General features: G+C 43.0%; 1 protein-coding gene across 2 annotated transcripts in view; it reads left to right on the plus strand.

Moving 5' to 3' along the window:
• SULF2 (sulfatase 2) overlaps positions 1-21,465 on the plus strand; it is a 277,195-nt gene that overhangs the window by 252,266 nt on the left and 3,464 nt on the right. For both annotated transcript variants that reach the window (XM_033963557.1, XM_033963556.1), the window contains exons 13-19: positions 2,243-2,483; positions 6,992-7,088; positions 9,714-9,808; positions 14,609-14,665; positions 14,942-15,111; positions 17,125-17,267; positions 20,085-20,208. In XM_033963557.1, coding sequence (XP_033819448.1) covers positions 2,243-2,483; positions 6,992-7,088; positions 9,714-9,808; positions 14,609-14,665; positions 14,942-15,111; positions 17,125-17,267; positions 20,085-20,208 — 927 coding nt within the window. The remainder of the gene's footprint in view (positions 1-2,242; positions 2,484-6,991; positions 7,089-9,713; positions 9,809-14,608; positions 14,666-14,941; positions 15,112-17,124; positions 17,268-20,084; positions 20,209-21,465) is intronic.

Consider the following 21,465-nt stretch of genomic DNA (forward strand, 5'->3'; position numbering starts at 1 on the left):
CACTCCTAGCCTGCTTGCATTAAATTAAGTGGGAGCCGAATTTGCTGTATTAGGTGTACAGGCTTGGTGCATTTCTCTGGAGTTCTACCCAGAACAACCACAGCATCAAGAATTTTATGCAGGCTGTGCATTCACTGCCTCTGTGTCTCTATACAGAGACATCATGTAAATGTCAGATGAGTCCTGACTGCTTCAGGCAAGAGATGATACAAACCAGCTGAAGGGAAAATTGGACTTTTAAAGAGAAACAGCTGGGAATATTTGTGATGCATTTTCTGGTCTGTAGGAGGGTGTGGTGACAGATCATGGGAGGGGATTTGAACCAACTGGGAGTCCACCCAGCTCTCCTTCCAGATAGGAAGGGGCAGAACCGGGCTGGAAAAGGCCACAACTGACTCATGATTCTGGAAATGATCCCTGTTACTGGAATGGAAGGCGAAGGGTGTGAACTGCAGGATATCAGTATCCTAGTGAGCAGTGTGTGGGAATCGTAAGAAAAAGCAACCAAGTGGAATAAAATGTCAAATTGGGGAAAAAACCAAGTTAAAAACTATTATTATTATTATTAAGTTCTTATATACCGCCATACCCAAAGAGTTCAAGGCAGTTCACATCAGTTAAATTAGGATCCGGTCTGAACACGGATTTACAAAATTTTGTCGGAATTACAAGCAACGAGGAAGGAAGTATTGGGGTTTTAGCAGAAGTTAATCATAGTTGGATTGGGAGAGATGAGGGAGGGAGAGGGAACCAAGGGAGGGGAGGGGGGAGAGAAAGGAGGGGGTGGAGCGGGAGTTGGATTGTTGCGGGGAATAAGGGTTAAGGGTCCTGTTCGCGGAAAAGGTATGTTTTGAGCAGTTTTCTGAAGTCGAGGTAGGTCGGCGCCTCCAGCATCATTTGGGCTAGCCAAGGATTCAGCTTAGCCGCCTGGAAGGCGAAGGTTTTGTCGAGGAATCTTTTGAGCTGGCATAATTTTATGGAGGGGAAGGCAAACATCTGAATTCTGCGGGATTTCTTATTGGTGCAATACATAGTGAAATGGGGGGAGAGGTATTTTGGTGAAAGACCAAATACTGTTTTGTAGCAAATGCAGGCGAACTTGAAAAGGACTCGGGATTCGAGTCCTTTTCAAGTTCGCCTGCATTTGCTACAATTTAGAGGTACAATTTGCTGCAAATTAGAGCTATCTGTGTTTTAAAAAAAAAACATAGGGATCTTTTTACTAAGGCATGCTAGCCTTAGATTGCTAGCCGTATAAGCGCGTGCTAAATGCTAACGTGTCCATAATGTTTTTGGGGAAAACCCCAAAAACAAGCATAGGTTTAGGAATTGTTACTTAGTGGTTTAGAAATATATTTGTTGCAGTTGTCTGGGTCTCTGTATTTTATGAGTGTAATCCACACTGAGTTTTTTTGAAAGACAAGCAAAATAATGAAATAAAAACTGAAGGTGGGTAAGGCTATTTTTAAAACTTGTATTATGTGCCTGACTGCCACGTTACTTCAGGAGGCGTCTTCAAAGCCCCCGCCCACAAGACCAGGTAACCATGGACCTGCTAATCATGGTTTGGCTGCAGTCCATATGTCACTTTCCTGTTGGCTAGGGCTCCAGAAAGATTTTACTTCCATTGCTTTCAGTGGAAGTAAAACTCAGATGTCTCAATCCGGCCCTCCTTTTTTCTGGAGCCATATAACCCCTACTGTTGGCAACATCCTTAGAGTGGGTTTCCAAGTGTGAACTCCAGTGTGTGTGTTAACATGCACCTCCAGAATCAACTAAGAATCTCTTAAAATCCTTAATAGCGGAACTGCACTTATTCACCTTCTCTCTATCAAATTTCAGATAACTGTGTGACTTTTCTTTTATCCTGTATTGCCATCTTCTGGCTATTTTAATGAACTGCTAGACAATCCTCAGAGTTCTTGTTTCCATGCAACCGTGAAGCGACTTTACATGTGTGTCCAGCTCGTAAGGGCCAGATATGCTAAAGATTTCCTTCCATTATGAGGCTGAGAGAGATGCTTCGTACATTAGCTATTGTATGCCCATCTGTGTTTTTCCTGTTGTCTTTGTACACTCTGCCAGTTATCCATCTGTTACATGCTAACAAGACAGAAGGTAGGAGAGGGCAGCTTTGGCTTAGATTGAGTTTTAATTACTGTAAAATCTACTTTTATTGGTAGAACCATTTTATGCATGGATAAAAATGCTATCAAATATCTCCATGTTTTTTCCCCCCTAGAATACAAATCAAGTTACATGCGAAATCGTTCTATCCGGTCAGTGTCAATAGAAATAGATGGAGAAATGCACAACTTGGAGAAGGAAGAAGCATACCAACCTCTCCTATCCCAAAATGTCACCAAGAGGCACATGGCAGAGCAGGATGTGACAGAGGAGGACAAAGATATGGAGGAATACAGTGGCACTGGCAGCATCACCAATGAGCTCCTGGTGCCCACTTCAATTAAGGTTACGCACAGGTATATATGATACATGAATTTATCTCACCCCTTTTCAATGGTAGCTGAAGGCGAGTTAGGCATTTCCCTGTCCTCATGTGACTTACAACCTAGAGAATGACACGGGGACAAATTTTTCCCCATCCCCATGGGAACTCATAAGAATTGCTGCTGCTGGGTCAGACCAGTGGTCCATCATGCCCAGCAGTCCGCACACGCGGCAGCCCCCAGGTCAAAGACCAGTACCCTAACTGAGACTAGCCCTACCGGTGCACTTCTTGTTAAGCAGGATCCTGTCCAACCCTGTCTTGAATCCCTGGAGGGTGTTTTCCCCCACGACAGATTCTGGAAGAGCATTCCAGTTTTCCACCACTCTCTGGGTGAAGAAGAACTTCCTTATGTTTGTACGGAATCTATCCCCTTTCAACTTTAGAGTGCCCTCTCGTTCTCCCTACCTTGGAGAGGGTGAACAACCTGTCCTTATCTACTAAGTCTATCCCCTTAAGTACCTTGAATGTTTCGATCATGTCCCCTCTCAATCTCCTCTGTTCGAGGGAGAAGATGCTCAGTTTCTCCAATCTTTCATTGTACGGCAGCTCCTCCAGCCCCTTAACCATCTTGGTTGCTCTTCTCTGGACCCTCTCGAGTAGTACCATGTCCTTCTTCATGTACAGCAACCATGAGTTTCTTTTCCTGTGCCTGCCCCATTTCTGCAAGCTCTGTCCTCATCTGCACAAGCCTCAAACACTTTAAATCATAAGTGTTCATGGCTTGTGCGGTTAAGGCAGGGCTTACAGGAATGGGACAACAAAACTCACGGGGAAATTGAGTTCCTGTGAGGACGGGGGAAAATTTTTCCCCTTGTCATTCTCTACACTGAACCACTCTAGAAAACAAAATATAGTGAAAGAGCTAAGTATAGTATAATGAAGCCATTGTGACATCATTGATGAGGTTGGCTCTTAGGCATTGGTGGAATGAGGCATTATGACATCACAATACCAGCTCTGGTTATCAGAGGCTGAAGCTTTTCACACTATTTATTTATTCAATTTTCTATATTGTTCTCCCAAGTAGAGAATGACAATGGGGACAAATTTTTCCCCGTCCCAGCAAGTTCTTTTCCTGCCCCATTTCTGCAAGCTCTGGCCTCATCTGCACAAGCCTCTAACACTTTAAAATCATAAGTGTGCAAGGCTTGTGTGGTTAAGACTGAGCTTACAGGAATGGGGCAGGGACAGCGACAAAACCTACGAGGACGGGAAAAAGTTTATCCCCCGTGTCATTCTCTACTGCAACCTAAGGGCTAGATTTTCTACTAATATGTGTTAATGCATTAACATGTTAAACGCAGACCTGTTGCCAATGGAATCTATTTGCTAATAAGCCACCATGCATAGAAAGCATGATCATGTTTGTTAATGCATTAACACAGGTATTAGCTGAGGGAACTTGCCCGTGTCCGCTGTTCTAACCACTGAGCTACTCCTACACTGTGTGCTTTCACCAGATTTTCTACAACGAGATATTGTGTTGACCATGGTACTGTATTTCATAAAAAGATTCATGAGAAGTCCAACATAATTTCCTTCTAATGTCTTCCTGCTAACCAAATATCCCTCACTCGCCTTTTCTCTAGTCTTCTGCGAAAACTGTGGTAAGGTTTGGGCAGAATAGTTCTAATCTGATTGTCTGGGCCCTGATGTACAAGTACACAACATATTCAGTCTAAAGTTGTCTCTCGCTTCCTGTAGAGTTTTAAGATCCTGCTTCTTCCTGCCCCGCCTCCACGCCCATTCATCACTGATCTTGCTCTGCAGATGGATTACCCTGAACAGAGTCTACCCGTAATAAAAGCTTTTCTAAGCTGGAAATTGGTAATACTACAGGTCACTGTGATAAATACCATTAAAAAAAAAAATCCTACAAATCCTTCCACAGTCCCAAAAGTCTGCTTTAAATGCTGGGTGTAAAGACTTCCAGTCCCGTGGGAGAGCATTCCAGAAACATGAGGTCTAATCCACATCGTGGAACTGTGAAAACTTCAAGGGTAAAGGGCAACCCAACAGAGAAGTTTTCAAAATGACAGGGGTCCCTTTTAGGCGTCGTTATCTGCAGGACCAATATGGTAATGAAAACAATTCCTAGATATCTTTTGGCTTATTTTATTTATGAATATGTAGCATTATATTTTGTGTGCTGTAGTTTTTCAGAGGGGGTGACAGCAATAATTCTACATACGTGCCCCGGTTTGCTGCTCAGTGACCACATCTGGGCACTTGGGATTCCGTTAGAGAAACTATCCTAACCTGGCATCGGCGTACCTGTATACAGCCGCGCTGAGTTATATTACTCATGTGGCAGTCTCGGGATCCTTGGCATAATAGGTGAAATATTTATAACGTCTACCTGCCTTTGAAAGAATACTCAACACTTTGATAACGTGTGTGTAATGTGATTCATATGCATGTGACATTATCCCTCCCCCCATCTTATTCGCATCTCCTCCAATCAGAACGATCGTAACAACTTCAAAGAACTGGCAAGCCCCCCTACCTCAACAGACCAACACAATATATATGCCCTCCTCTTCCCCCCTGCAATCCAGCATCTCACCATATTCCCCCCCATTAAACCCCCTCTTTTACCCTGAAATTCCCACCTCCCCCCCCCCACACATACACAAATATAGATGCCTCGCACCTCATCCAGCCAAAACACTGAAAAGGCCGGCCCTAAATGCTATTCTAATGTGTTTACACTGCTCCCTCCGTATCTGCGGATTCACTTATTAACAATTTTTTGAAAGCTGACTCCGCTCCCCAAAAATTATGTCATCATTAAAGTTCTTTTTCCTTTTACTGTACCGATTAAAAAAGTGTATCGCTTACCATTCACTCTGAAAATCGCTGCTACCATACTTTCTCCCACAAACTTGCTGCTTCCATGCTTCCCAGTGTGCACTGAGAAAAACACTGCTTCCCAGAATCCATAGAGAGAGAGGCTTCTTCCCAGCATGCCTGCCCAGAAATCGCTGTAGAAAAGTTACTCGCAGTTCCAATAATAAAAACAGAAGGCTTTTTCTAAAAACCACGAATAACATTTAAAAAGTTATTTGTGTTTTTCCTTATTTGCGCCTATGGTCCACCCGCATCCCCCGCGAATACGGAGGGAGAAGTGTAATAGTAAACTATGTCCTCTTGGTCAGTGGTCCCCAACCCTGTCCTGGAGGACCACCAGCCAGTCAGGTTTTCAGGATAGCCCTAATGAATATGCATGGGGCAGATTTACATGCCTGTCACCTTCATTATATGCAGATCTCTCTCATGCATATTCATTAGGGCTATCCCAAAAACCTGACTGGCTGGTGGTCCTCTAGGACAGGGTTGGAAACCACTGCTGTAGGTGACAAGGATTGCAGATATGGGTAAACAGTCATTTTTGTTTCCAGGTACCCCGGGCATCCTTCTTTGTTTTACGTTTTAGAGCCAGTGCCTTCTGTTATTTGGGACTTTTACTGCTCCTATTGGATTTCTATATTTCTATTATTGTGTACATTGTTTTATTACATATTTTTATTATTATTGATGTGTTTGTTTGTATGGTTTTTTTTTTTTTTTACCTGGGACCTGGTTCAGCTACTCCACTACTCTTGACTTTTTTTTTGCTTTCCCTGGAGATTTGAGGTTTTTGTTTCCCTTCATAATGATGTGTATCTAATTGATGCATGTACAGAAGCGTGAATGTGTGCCAAGCTCACAAACAAGTGTGTAATTATAAAATGATAACATTTACATGTGGTGCTGACAAATTGCTATCGCTTATGGCCTAGGGTTAGCAGACGTCCAGGGAAAACACGGACACGTCCTCTTTTTAGAGGACTGTACGGGCTCCCAGACGGATTTTCCGAAACCCAGCATTTGTCTGGGTTTTAGAAAGCCCCGGCGAGTTTCGGCCGCATCTGGAGGGCCTCTGAGCATGCATGGATGATGTCGCACACATCTGCGCATTCTCCAGGCCCTCCAGATGCGGCCGGAGCTCGTCTGGAAGAAGAGAGGAGATTTTTTTTTTTTGGGGGGGGGAGGGCGGTGCAGGGTCATGTGTCCAGGGTTTCCTGGAGAAAAATATGGTAACCCTACTTATGCCAATATTTTTAGAGAGAAGTAGGAGCTGCTTTTCTTTCTAATCTAGCGCCTAAGTAGGCGTTGTCTTCCCCTCTTAGGCAAGGTCAGGGGTAGGCAATTCCGGTCCTCGAGAGCCGGAGCCAGGTCAGGTTTTCAGGATCTCCACAATGAATATGTATGGGATGGATTTGCATGCACTGCCTCCTCGAGATGCAAATCTATCTCATGCATATTTATTGTGGATATTCTGAAAACCTGACCTGGCTCCGGCTCTCGAGGACCGGAATTGCCTACCCCTGGGCTAGGCAGTTTCTTATTAAATGACCCTTCTTATGTCGCTGCTTTTCTGTAGTGAAATTGTATCTCAGATGCTGGTCTCATTTCACTTTCTGTGGTGTTGGACAGGTGCTACATTTTGGCCAATGACACGGTGCGGTGCGACAAGGATCTGTATAAGTCTCTCCAGGCCTGGAAAGATCATAAACTGCATATTGATCATGAGGTTAGTGGTGCTGTGATAAAAACCCAATAGTGGTTTCCCCCCCCCCCTTAATGTTCTGGAGTCATTGCAAACCTAAAATTAAAATATTAGGAGGTAATACAGGCAGTCCCCGGGTTAAGAATGGGTTCTTTTTTTTTTTTTTAAGTTGAATTTGTATGTAACTCAGATCCTAGTATTCTTCCTACCTTTTTGAGGCCCCTCTTACATTCTTTTCCCTCTCCACCACCACATCCAACCTCACTCCTCTTCCACCACCATGTCCAATAATTCTCTCTCCCTTCCTATGCCCAACAATTCTTCTTTTTCTTCATCTCTCCATGTGCACCATCTCTTTCCCTCTCACTCAAACACCCGATTCTCCCTTTCTGTTCCCTCCCCCACCTCAGCATCTCTTTCCATCACTCCCTCCATTCTTCCATCCTATGGCTCATGCTTCCCTTCTCTCCTTTCTGCCAAGTTCATGCCCCTTCCTTCCGTCCTTTGTCCGAAATTTGTGCTCCCTCCCTGCCTTGTCCCAATGCACCCCTCTCTTTCCCTCCCTTCATTCTGTGCCCCAAGTACGTGCCTTCCTCCGGCGGGTTTTTACCTTCTGGCGACTCGTGGCTGAGCCGGAAGCCTTCCCTATGACATCAGAGGAAGCTCCTCCCACGTCAGAGGAAAGGCTTCCGTCTCAGCCACAGGACACACTTAGGAGCCGCTGCCTGCGACTTTGTGCAGAGAAACGATTGCAGCTGGAAGGAGCTAGGCAGAAGGTAAACACCCACTGGAGGGAGGCAGGTACTTGGGACACAGAATGGAGGGAGAGAGAGGGGCGCGTTTGGACACTGAAGTTAGAAAAGGAACACCCCCCCAACACACATTCATAAGTACGAGTCAGATGTTTGTAAAACGGGGACTGCCTGTATTCAACCTGGGCAATAAAGAGCTTATAAGCCACTTCCGGGCATGCCTAATGTACTGAATTATGTGCATTGCATGTGTAAGTGGCAGCCCCACTCATGCTCCCCCCTACGCAAGCTTTCCCTTGCATTTACACACTTTGGTGCTGAAAAATTGGCACAGAAGAAAAAGAGCTCTTGAGTGTTATTCTATAAACAGCGCTCTGAGTTGCGTGCCATTTATAGAGCAGCGCAGAGCATAGGCGCCCCCCCTTCCCTGTACTTTTTAACTTCGATGTGAGCAGCGACGAACTTGCTACCCGTGTCGGCTTCGGAACTCTCTCTCTGACATCACTTCCTCCCAGAAGTTGGGGAAAGTGCCGAAGCTGATGCGGGCAACAAATTCGTCGCTGCTCACGCCAAAGTTAAAAAGGTACAGGGAAGTGGGTGCGCGCGGCAGGGGGAGATGTGGGAAGGGGGCAGAGAGGAGAAGGGGTGCCAGTGCCCCAAGGAAGACCACCACCCCCCCTTTTTTTATTTTTTTGCAACTCCCTTATACACCACTGGTGCAGAGATCTGTGCCTTACAGGCACAAGGATTTACACCAAATGGAACCTAGTATAAATTTCCACCCATGCCCCTCTCATGCATCTTTATAGAATTTGTGTAGCAAGATGCGCACATACAGTAAATTCTAATTGTTGCCAATTAGCACTGATACAAGTTGAATTATTAGTGCCCAATTATCACCATTATTCAATTGTGCACACCCAAATTTTTGCATACAATTTTTTGTACCATATAAAGATTCTGAAGAAATACCAGTTACACACACATGAGCCAGCTCTGTGGGTGCTTGAGCACCCCAATATTGAGCAAACTCTCTTGATTGTGTCCAGGTAGGGGTAGGTTTCATTGGGTTTAGCATTATCAGCCATTTTGAAAATAAACGTATTAAGAACGAGCAGGAGAGGGGGAGAATTACAATACAGGAAAGAGAACATATATGGGAGAAAAACAAAAGGACTAAGAGGGTCAATGAGAAAATAATAACGGGTTCATTAGTCAAAAGCATCAATGAATAGGAAGCTTTTTAAAGCTCTTTTAAATTTGTCTAAATTTTGCTCTGCCCAAAGATGAGTAGTTAATGCATATCTCCCCTCAGCCGTCTCGTTTCCAAACCGAAAAGCCCTAACCTTTTTAATCTTTCCTCCTCATACGAGGAGTTCTATTCCCTTTATCATCTTAGTAGCTCTTCTTTGAACCTTTTCTAGCGCCACTATATCTTTCTTGAGATAAAGAGACCAGAATTGAACGCAGTACTCCAGATGAGTTCGCACCATGGAATATACAAAATATAAATAAAGTTGTTATTATTATTATTATTATTAATACAGGGGCATTATGACCCTCTTAGTCTTGTTGAGTGAAGAAATATTTTCTCCAGTTTGTTTTAAATCTACTACTTAGTGGCTTCATCGCATGACCCTTAGTCCTAGTATTTTTGGAAAGAGTGTAATAAAGTGATTCATATCTACTCATTCCACTCCATTCAGTGTATTAACAGTATTATTAAATGCGCTTGGGCCATTGAGAATTACAACAATGAGACGGAGGCCTCCAGCATAAGAACTAAAAATTAACAGCACCGCAATTGGTGAAGTATATTTTCATAAGCTATGTTGAGTGTGCTAAACCTCAAAAAATTTTCACACGATGATAAAATATCTTTTCCATTTCCTGCCAGATTGAAACTCTACAAAGCAAAATTAAAAACTTACGAGAGGTCCGAGGGCACCTGAAGAAGAAAAGGCCAGAGGAGTGTGACTGTGACAAGTTCAGGTACCCACAAGAAAGTTCCAATGTAGCTTTTGTCCACTAGAAGTGGAAGGGTGACATGTCCAGCTGGGAGCTGCATGCTGGCTGCCCACAAATACATTTTTAAGCTGCAGATTGTAAGTAAGTGGGGGGGAGGGAGAGGGGGGGGACTCTGGTGCTAAATCAACGTGGAAACAACAATATTTCCTGTTTCATCTTTTGAACCTTAGCTGAAATACAAATGCTTAACAAATGGGAGGGGGTTTAGTATTAGCATGCAATGTTAGCAGAATTCACAAAAAAATGCATGTTAAAAATAGATGCTAAAACCAGAAGAAACATAAAAATGATACAGAATATGAAGTTACAGGGAAATTCTTTTAAAACCAATAGGAGAATTTTTTTCCACTCAGAAAATAGTTAAGCTCTTGAACGCGTTGCCAGAGGTTGTGGTAAGAGCGGATAGTGTAGCTGGTTTTAAGAAGGGTTTGGACAAGTTCCTGGAGGAAAAGTCCTTAGTCTGTTATTGAGAAAGACAGGGGGGAAGCCACTGCTTGCCCTGGATCGGTAGCATGGAATGTTGCTACCCTTTGGGGTTCTGGAATCTTGCTATTCTTTAGGATTCTGAATGGAATGCTGCTACTCCTTGGGTTTTGGCCAGGTACCAGGGACCTGGATTGGCCACCGTGAGAATGGGCTGCTGGGCTAGATGGACCGTTGTTCTGACCCAGTAAGGCTATTCTTATGTTCTAACAGAAAATTAAAAGATATACTTAATATAAATATGAAGAAACATAATGAAAAATTACATTTTCCCCCCATCTACATGCCCCTAGCAAATATGAACCAAAAAGTGTTCCCTGGCATTTTTTCCCGAGGGCAAGAACTGCAACCACTAATTTTTAATCTTCAAATCTTTGTGACTATTAGGCAACGTGGAGAAGAGAAAACCCAATGATCAAAATCTCTAGACACCTTCAATTGGGCCAAGTAGAGAGAGAGAGAGATGAAAGTCGGCCTTGAAAACATCAAACGCACCTCCTTCCTTCTTGATCTCATACCCAGCTTTCCTTTCTTTTTTGGCTGTCACCGTTTCTTTTGGGGGGGGGGGTTTCCCCCTATTTATGGTTCAGAAGCAGGCACGCCTCTCGCTATGGTCGAGCCACTGGGTTTTAAAAAGTCTCCTCCCCTGAAATCTCATTTCAGTTTGCTTTGCCAAAAATATCTTGTTACCCAAAACAAACTGGTCAAAGTTTTAATTTCCATTTTTAGCGAACATTTGAGGCATCTTGGTGCTTTGAAATGAGATCAAAGCAAGTGGGAGCAATAGACCCCGTTCTCAGTCCCCAAAGCAGCTGTGCGCCTTTGGCAGAGGATGCCAATGTGCCAGATGTGCTGTGGAAGTTCTGCTGGTTTCCCCCTGCAGTTCATCCCTACTTCACGCCTGTGAAAATCATCCAGCTTGTGTCTGAATACTGTACAAGAGCTTTCTTTAAATGAGAAAAAGAATCATCTACCGACAACCTGCTCCCACCTTCCACACTTAGGAGACCAGCAGAAAGCACAGATGTATCCATTGAGAGGTTATGATTTAGAAGTGGGTTATTTTCATATCTATTGGGGGGGGGGGGGAGTTATCAATGTGGGCTACCTTTTAAGGCATCCTACTTTACTACTATTTTTAATATTTTAGCATATCCCATTTTATGCAATGAGACCTACCCCCTCTTTTACAAAGGTGCGCTATGCTTTTTAGCGCACGCTAAACGCTAACACATGCATATTATCCTATGTTAGCGTTTAGCGCAAGTGTTGATTTAGCATGTGCTAATCACGCGCTAAAACACTTAGTGTGTTTGTAAAAGAGGGCCCTAGTTACTAATTGGGGTTAAAAAATAAAATAATGCATCTTAACAGTAGCCTGCATCAATAATCCCCCCGCTACTTAAAGAAAAAAATGTCTTTACAAATCAAAATCATAAAAGTGAGCCAAATACTGGGCAGTTAAGCCTTTGTGACATCACTGATGAGGTTGACTCTTAGGCATTGGTGGAATGAGGCATTATGACATCACAATAGCAATTCTGGTTGCCAGAGGCTGAAACTCTTCACTAAGGAGCTAAGGGAGGAAATCATCAACCTGGGCCACCATTAAGATATGGCGGTGTAGCACTAACTCAGTCTATTTTACCACAGGTCCCGTTTTATGCATTAAGACCCTGTGCTAAAATATTAATTTATATGGCTTTATTAACTGCCTTTATGAAGAGATTCACCCAAGGCATTGTATAGCAAGTGAATTCAACATAAACTCTGCCATTTTGTTAACAGCGTAGCGTAGTAAAAAGACCATATATAAACAAATACAATGAGTGACATAAACTCAGAATCAGCAGATTGAAATGTAATAATAAAACTATCATGAAACAGCTTCAAAAAAGGACAAGCGTCCCTCCGTGTGGGGGGGGGGGGCGCGGTGACAAAAGGGCCGAGGAAGTTGCCCGGGGAAGGGAAGGGATGGGGGGAGGGGAACAGGCAGGGAGCCAATCAGGGGCAGGGATATAGGCACCGCGGTGGGGAATGGGGGGGCAAGGTGACCAGAACTGAGGCAGAGGCTCCAGTTCAGCGTCTGTGTGGAGCTTGGGGGGAGAGCAACCAAGGTCGAGTGCCAATTTTGTATACTTAGAACAGCACTGAAATTCAAGTGAGAGAGATATAATACGAGGGGTAGATTCCGTATAAACGTAAGGAAGTTCTTCTTCACCCAGAGAGTGGTAGAAAACTGGAATGCTCTTCTGGAGTCTGTTATAGGGGAAAACACCCTCCAGGCATTCAAGACAAAGTTAGACAAGTTCCTGCTGAACAAGGACATACACTGATAGGGCTAATGTCGGTTAGGGCGCTGGTCTTTGACCAGAGGGCTGCCGCATGAGCGGACTGCTGGGCATGATGGACCAATGGTCTGACCCAGCAGCAGCAATTCTTATGTTCTTATGGCTGATTGAAAAGTAATGGTTTTCTTTCCAAGAAGTAACATGGCAACAATTTTGTCGTCCTTCCTCTACTTTCTCTTAACTTAGAGAATATCATCAGCCCTTTTTTCAGCAGTATCATCCTCGGCAATGGTTTACTCCTTACAGCATGCAACAATCACAGCCTTCTCCATACGTACCAAAACAATGTTCTAGAGACCTTAAGCAATCATCTGCATCTTAAACCTTTGCCTAGTTTTTGACCCCCTGCCGGTGGGAGGGCAACTAACTCGGTTCTTCTCAGCTTGGCAGGACATTACAACAGATCATAGGGTCTTCAGCATCATTTCTCATTGGTTCTTTACTAAATTTCCTACCCCATATCCCACCCTCTCGGGCATCCACTACCATCCATGGTGCCTCCTCAGCACATTCCTCAACTTGCAGCAGAGTTATCTCTTCTTCTACAAAACAATGGGTACCACTTCTTCAAATAAATCATGGGTTTTATTCAAAATTTTTTCTCATTCCCAAGAAAACACAAGGACTCCATCCAATCCTCTATCTCAGACCTCTCAATGCCTACCTCAAGAGGGAAAAGATCGGGATGATTTCCCTTCCAGCAATTCTTCCCTTACTGAAACAACACGATTGGTTAGCCGCCCTAGACCTCAAGGATGCATACACTCATATTCCCATTCACCAGATAACTTGATGATGGTCAGTATATCAAACACAGAATAAACTTGGAAACTTGCATTTCCTACGCTTCAACTTTCTCAACATGCGTTTCCAGTACAAGGTCCTACCTTTCGGCGACTTACCTGAAAACACCACCATATAGTGTTTCCTTACCTAGATGATTGGCTATTGGTAGCTCATTCCAGGGATCGTCTGCTTCTCGCCATCCAAACCACAGTGCACACCTTACAAACCCTGGCTTTTATAATCAACTTTGAGAAGTCCAAACTCGCTCCAGTTCGTTCCCTCACGTTCATTGGAGCACTTTTAAACAGAATCTCTGCAAGGGCCTACTTTCCTCAAAAAAGACATCAACCATCATCAATGTAGCAAACCAAGTAAGGCAATCTTCTTCCCTATCGGCTCACACTATTCTACACTTATGGCCACATCCCTTTCCTTGGTGCCACATGCCAAACTTCACCTGCAACCACTCACTGCCCAATGATTGACATGTCAAATTGTCAATGGATCTTCAATGAATTAGGTATAGATTCTTTAACCAATAAGTTAATATTTTTACAAATATTCATTTATGTACTTTAAAAGAGTATTTAGCTTTCTGGTCTCTATAATAGCGATATGTTCGCCAACATGTTTCTCCCTGTTTTATCAAGGCTTGAATCCCTAATAACTTTATGCCAGCTCTTTAGACCACATCACCTGATCACCAATGTATATTTATTCCTCCCCCCCCCCCCCTTTACAAAGCTGTGGCGGTATTACTTTAGAGAAGGGGTTCTCAACCCAGGCCTGGGAACATAAATTTGCCAGTCAGTTTTTAAAGATAGATTTCCATACCATGGAGGTAGGCATGCATTGCCACTGTGGATATCCTGAAAACCTGCATGGCTAGGTGTGTTCTGAGGACTGGGTTGAAAACCCCTGCCTTAGAGGAGATAGCACAGCCAAAATTCATAAATCAAGAGCGAAGGCTTTTTTTTTTTTTTTTTTAATTCCTTTTCCCATTTACACAATGTCTAGTAGAGCAGACTTCATATAATAATTCTGTACGAATGTGAATTAGGGTCAAATTGTTTGCATGAGGTGGGTTTGATTTCCGTTTTCTCCGTTTTCAAATCCTTATGCTGTTTTCTTATTTCTCCATTAGTTACTTTAAGCACAAAGGGAAATTGAAGCACAGAGGCTCTGCAGTGCACCCTTTTAAGTAAGTACAAAATGCTTTCACAGGAATTAAGAGAGGAAGCGGGACATATCACATTTCTAGATAGCAACCTCGATTCAACCCCCCTCCCCATATTCCCATATATCTTTGTGAAATCTGCCTGTGTTCCTGTGTCCTCTTCTCCCTCATGCACCCAAAAAAAAAAAAATTATATATATATATATATATATATATATATATATAATTCACCTGCCTTATTGTGTTGAAAGAGGATCGACCAGATGGCACTCGCCATAACTCTTTGTCCTGTACACACAGAAAGGCACTGCAGGACAAGGACAAGGTGTGGCTCCTTCGGGAACAGAAACGCAAGAAGAAGTTGCGCAAACTTCTGAAGCGGATCAAGAATAACGACACCTGCAGCATGCCGGGTCTCACATGCTTCACCCACGACAACCAGCACTGGCAGACTGCCCCCTTCTGGACACGTAAGAGCAAGTCGGCGGTTTGCTTGAGGGATTACTCATGAGAAACGAGGAGAGTAAGAGTTTGCGCACTGAATGGGGATATCCACAATGAATATGCATGAGATACATCATGCATATTCATTAGAGACGGTGTAGTGAGGGAGGGTGGCACCTGGTATCGCCACCCCCTCTTCCCTGCCCTGTGCCCCCTAGTCTTCCCTGTCATGCCATGCAATCCCCCCCTCTTCCCTGCTGAGCTGTATGCCTCCCCAGTCTTCCCTGCTGTGCCTTGTGCCCCCCACCCCTGCATACCTCTTGAAAGATTCGCTGGTGCGAGCAGCACCCTCAACTGCTGCTTGCACCAGCCTCGGAACCCTTCTGATGTCATGTCCTGGTCCCGCAACCAGGAAGTGATGTCAAAAGTGAGCCAAGGCCAGCGCAAGCAGCAAATGGAAGATGCTGCTTGCACCGGCGCCACCTGGGGCACTCCATTCCCCCACCCCTCACTATGCCACTGATTATTACAGATAACCTGAAAATTCAGTTGGCAGTGGGGTCCCCAAGATGCGTTTGGGAAACCTTACCCTATAGCTTGGGGGTTCTTAACCAGGGCTAAGGGAAGAGGTCAGACCGGATGCAGAGAAGGGTCTTGAAATCACAGGCGCAATTTATTGAAACTTTTTAGATGGAGCAAAGGCGGTTACTAAGACAGTTCTTAGTGGTATAACTGTATACTACTGTTATTTTAGTGACATTGTTTCTATATTTGTTCTAATTTACCGCACCACCTAGACTTGTTCTTAAACAGTATACAATACACCAAACAAGATCAAAGAAAGAATAGAACTCTATTTTAAAAACATAGAAAAGACTCAATCGAAATTTAAAAGAATAATTAAAACTAAAAGTAAGTGTCTCTCTTACACTGTAATTGATCACTGGACACATGATTTAGAAAGGAGTTGAAGGTTTCATTGAGCAGTTATAGGGATGCAGAAACCAAAAAACTTAAGCCATTATTAGGTAAGCAGCCAGACACTTGCATTATCTACATTGGCAAATTAGGGAGGTCTCTACTTTTCAAAATTTACTGAGTTTTGGAACAATCTTCCTGTTCAACTGCGCGATCTGGGCTCTTTCCAATTATTTCGAAAACATCTGAAAACGTGACTATTTTCAAAGTTGTAAAATTCCACTTCTCCCCTTACAAAATCATATTGTATTTGTTCTCTTTGCTAATTTCTGTAAATCGTGCCGAGCTCTATTGTTTATAGAGAAGATGCAGTATATAAGCCTAAGGTTTAGTTTAGTTTGTCTACTAAGACTTAATAAAATTTGGAAACCAGTGTTCCACTGGAACTTATTTAAGAGATAAGGGACAGTAAGCTTAGCTGTTAATAGCAGCTCAGAAAACCTAAGTTGATAAACTGTGGAAGAGGCTATGTTGTTTCTGTAATAAAATAAATCGCATGCCTTATATTCCCAGTTGTATAGTGTATCTACCATTTGAAAGGAAGTATCAGGAGTTGGCCTCAATCAGTAGTAGGAAAATCAACCAATATAAATCAAAGACTTCAATTTGCCACCTCCAAGCATCTCACGGATTAGTTTTGCCTTTGTTTGATCATTTCTCTTTTGTTATGCTATTAACAAACCTCCTCTTTTATGAACGCATAATGCGGGTTTTAGCGGCGGCAGTTCATAGGAATTCTATGAACATCAGAGCAGTTACCACCACTGCCGGCGCTAAAATCCATGCTATGCATTCGTAAAAGGGGGAGAAAATGTAAGTTTTATGTCAAGCTGTGTCTACTGTGCACAGTCTTGGGTGAATCTCTTTTATAAAGGCAGCTAATAAATCCCAATAACTAAATATAAGGCTTATAGTCCTTATATTTATTTATTGGGATAAGCCAGAGTCCTCCTCATGCAACGCTACTCTCTTTACTGTTACGAGTTGAACTTACTGCATGGTTTGTTTTTTTTAAATGACTTTTTCCAAAGACAAGTCACTTTTTAACTTTTAATTTTCAGTGGGTCCTTTCTGCGCCTGCACCAGTGCCAATAATAATACATATTGGTGTATGAGGACAATTAACGAAACTCATAACTTTCTGTTTTGCGAATTTGCTACTGGTTTCCTGGAGTATTTTGACCTCAACACCGACCCGTACCAGGTAAAGAAGATCTATGCTACTCGGAAGTGCTAAATGAAATAACTGAAGGGCTTCATCTCAAGCTGAGGTGGCCCTGATGTTTTGCCCTGTTCCTGATGCTGCTTTTATTCAGTAAATCCTTTAAAATACAAAATCCACATTTGTCAAAGAGGGACCTAACAGGCACGAAATCTGAACGCTGGAGACACAATGTAATTGACATTACATTGTGTTTCCAGCGTTCATATTTCGTGCCTGTTGGCGGATTTATTTGGGCTGGTCAAGCTTTTCATGCTACTCCACATTTGCAAAGGTTACATTAATATCTTGGATCCCTGAGGAAGGCGTGTTTTTCCGAAACACAGCCCGTGTTGGATCCCTCATGACAAATGTGGATTTTGCATGTTAAGAACATAAGAATTGCCGCTGCTGGGTCAGACCAGTGGTCCATCATGCCCAGCAGTCCGCTCATGCGGCGGCCCTCTGGTCAAAGACCAGCGCTCTAACTGAGACCAGCCCTACCTGCGTACGTTCTGGTTCAGCAGGAACTTGTCTAACTTTGTCTTGAATCCTTGGGTGTTTTCCCCTATGACAGCCTCTGGAAGAGCGTTCCAGTTTTCTACCACTCTCTGGGTGAAGAACTTCCTTACATTTGTAATTTCAATTTTAGAGAGTGCCCTCTTGTTCTCCCTACCTTGGAAAGGGTGAACAACCAGCCCTTATCTACTAAGTCTATCCCCTTAAGTACTTGAATGTTTCGATCATGTCCCCTCTCAATCTCCTCTGTTTGAGGGAGAAGAGGCCCAGTTTCTCTAATCTTTCACTGTATAGCAGCTCCTCCAAACTCTTAACCATCTTAGTCGCTCGTCTCTGGACCCTTTCGAGTAGTACCGTGTCCTTCTTCATGTATGGTGAATGTTAAAGGATTTACTGAATAAAAGCAGTGTCAAGAACATTGGATTTCCACAGTCTTGTTTGTTTGGATTGTCCTTTTTCTCCTGTGGAAATTTCAGGTCGTCTTCTTTTGTTGTGGTTTTACCCTGTTCTACTTTTATTTATCTAGCTCTGTTCTTATAAGAGAAATAACAAAAGTTTGAGATGCAAAGGGAGCAAAACCAGAAGATTCTCTCTGCTTAGCCCTGGTTAGCTTTAGTTATCTGGTAACTCTTGTAAAAAAAAAAATATATAAGTTTGCTACAATATTTCCAAACAATATATGACAAATATCAATTTACAAGACATTGGGGCTTATTTTCAAAGCACTCATTTAAAATTAGCCCTATTTATCACTGTAATTAATGCCATACAACCTTTAAAGGCGGTCTCATTCTGGTAGTCATATTCAACTTGTTTTTGTTAGCCTGGTCATGCAGTGGGTCAAAGTGAACAGTGAGGGCATTCCGTAGAAATTTAACTTTACAGAGATGGGATTCACAATGGTTCATTAACAGGATTACTTTTCCACTGCGGCTTGAACTTGAGTAGAGCAGTCGTCTATGCTTATTCCTGGTGGTCTTAACAAAGATCTGTGGACCCTCAATTTATAGAGTAGCCGGTGTACCGGAGGCAGGGAAAGAACAAGAAAAAAAGACCTCATTGACAATAGAGGTGCTTAAAAGGAGGTGATGGAACGTTCATTATTCATGGCTCAGACCGTTTGTCTGTGATGATGCAGGTGGACTGAATCCTACCTGGAAGCGGGGTATGGGAGGGGGGGTTCACCTTCTTGAGATCCTCTCTACTTTATTCTTTCTATGATCCTTTGAAAATAGCAGGGGGGGAAGGGGGGAGGCACCCTGGTTTTGAGGAAAGCAAACCTCAACTTGAGAACATGCGGGACCGCTGAAAAGTTCTCAGGCCAACCAACAAAGTTGGGGCAGTCTCCATCGAGAACTGTACATGTAGTCCAGTGATTTTCCACTTTTTTTTTCATTCTGTTGGGAAAAATACAGGATGGGAAAAGGTGGAAAATCGCTGGACTAAGTGTAAAGCCCTTGATGGAGACTGCCCAACTTTGTTGGTTGGCCTGAGAACTTTTCAGCGGCCCCTCATCATATAAATGCTATCTGCTTCTAGTAAGAGACTTTTTTTTTTTTTTTATAAATCTTTATTAATTTTCAAATGTTAACAGTGCCATACAATGAATTTAAGAAAATAAACAAAAAAACACGCTAGTGTAATTGCTGTAACTTCTTAAAAGTCCTCTTGGAACTCCATATTCCTTATACTTTAATCAGTGGATAGATTGTGCTCAAAGACATGGAGGAAAAAGGGGACAGAAAGTCCCCAAAAAACCTCACCACCCAATCATTGCAACACTTCCACCTTAACACACTTTTATATGTGCATGACTTGAAAGATTGTATTATTGAGAAAGCACTTAGCTTTTATGTATAGTTCTTTGGCCTCGATGTGCCACGTTTCAAAATTTCTTCAGGAAGCCAAATGGTAACAGCGAAAGACTCGTAAGTCTTCCAAAATGAGTGACAGTCTCTGGTTTAGCTTGCAATTCAGCTTTCAGTGAACTTCCGATATCTGCACTTAAAGCTGAATTGCAAGCTAAACCAGAGACTTCTTTGAAAAAAATTCATCCTGGGTGGGGTACAGCAAGAATAAGTTGGACTTAAGCAACAGACAATTAAAGCAGTAAAAATATTCGAGTAACGGGCTACCGGGCTTGATGGACCATTGTTCTGACCCAGTAAGGCTATTCTTACCAGCTTCTAACTTACCTCTTCTTTTACTAAGGTGTGCTAACTGCATGCGTTAGCGTTTAGAGGGCCTTAGTGTCACAGTGCTTGCCACGTAATAACTGCCTTGATTTTTTTTCTCCCTTAGCTTATCAATGCAGTGAACACACTGACGCGAGATGTCCTCAACCACCTGCACGTCCAGCTCATGGAGTTAAGAAGCTGCAAAGGGTACAAGCAGTGTAATCCAAGAGCCAGGCACATGGAGCTAGGTAAGTTACGGCATCTTTCCACCAACACAGAGCCGAGGAAGACTATGTTCTGTTTAACTACAAGGGGTGTCAAAGTCGGTCCTCGAGGGCCACAATCCTGCCGGGTTTTCAGGATTTCCCCAATGAATATGCATGAGATCTATTTGCATGCACTGCTTTTATTGTAGGCTAATAGATCTCATGCATATTCATTGGGGAAATGCTGAAAACCCAACTGAATTGCGGCCCTCGAGGACCAACTTTAAGTCTGCACAGTCTTAGGTCCAGTGGCATCAATACCTTCTTGCAATCCCCTCCCTTCTTCAGTTAGTGTACGAGGGCTTGTTTTGAAAAAAGAAAGACGTCCAAAAGGGGGCCAATGGATGTTTTTCTTGCCAAAACCCCTTCCACCTCACTTTTCTTGCAACATATTTTCTAGACGGATATCTATGCTGTTCATCTGCAGTTTGTCGAAATCTCAAGGGAACGCGTTAGAGGCGTGGTGTGGGCAGGCATATGATTTGGATATTTTTCTGCCATAATAAAACATTTTAGCATACATCCAGGGCACAATTTGGATATTTGGGGCTAGACCTGTTTTAAGAATGAATAAGTACTTAAAAAAAAAAGAGCCCAAACTGACCAGATGACCAATGGAGGGGATGTAGGCTTGATCACCCACACTCCTCCAATGGTCACTGACTTCCTTCCACCCCTCAAAGATGCAAATGAAATGGTACATACCTGCCTGTATGCCAGTCCTAGTAGGGAAACAAGTAGGTGTCCAGAGTAGCCTGGTGGTCAGTGCAATGAACTGCAGAGAAGGGGATCCAGGCCCATACCCCACTTTCAAGTTTCAAGTTTATTAAAAAATTTTATAAACTGCCTAATCAGCCTTCTAGGCGGTGAACATTATGTTAAAAACATATATGGGATAACTATACATCCTTTAAAACAATAATCATCATTAAAACATTTAAAAACAAACAAAAAAGGGACGAAGGGTAGAACTACAGTTTATCAAGTAAGAAAGAGAACATATAGGGCAAGAACAAAAGGGAGGGTGTCTAAAAGTAAAATAAGACTATGTAGCCCTAAAAAGGGCATTTAGATCTCGAAAGCATCAAGGAAAAGAAATGTTTTAAAATTCGTCTTAAAATGGTGAAGAGTTCAATATTATTTCAAAGAGATGAGCACTGCCAGAGAAAACGGTAGACCTCATTGTGTTGGGGGGGAAGGTGTGAACCAGTAGTGTAGGAAGGGGGGGACATGCATTTC

The sequence above is a fragment of the Geotrypetes seraphini genome, chromosome 11 (genome assembly GCF_902459505.1).
Source record: "Geotrypetes seraphini chromosome 11, aGeoSer1.1, whole genome shotgun sequence".
Classification (NCBI taxonomy): domain Eukaryota; kingdom Metazoa; phylum Chordata; class Amphibia; order Gymnophiona; family Dermophiidae; genus Geotrypetes; species Geotrypetes seraphini.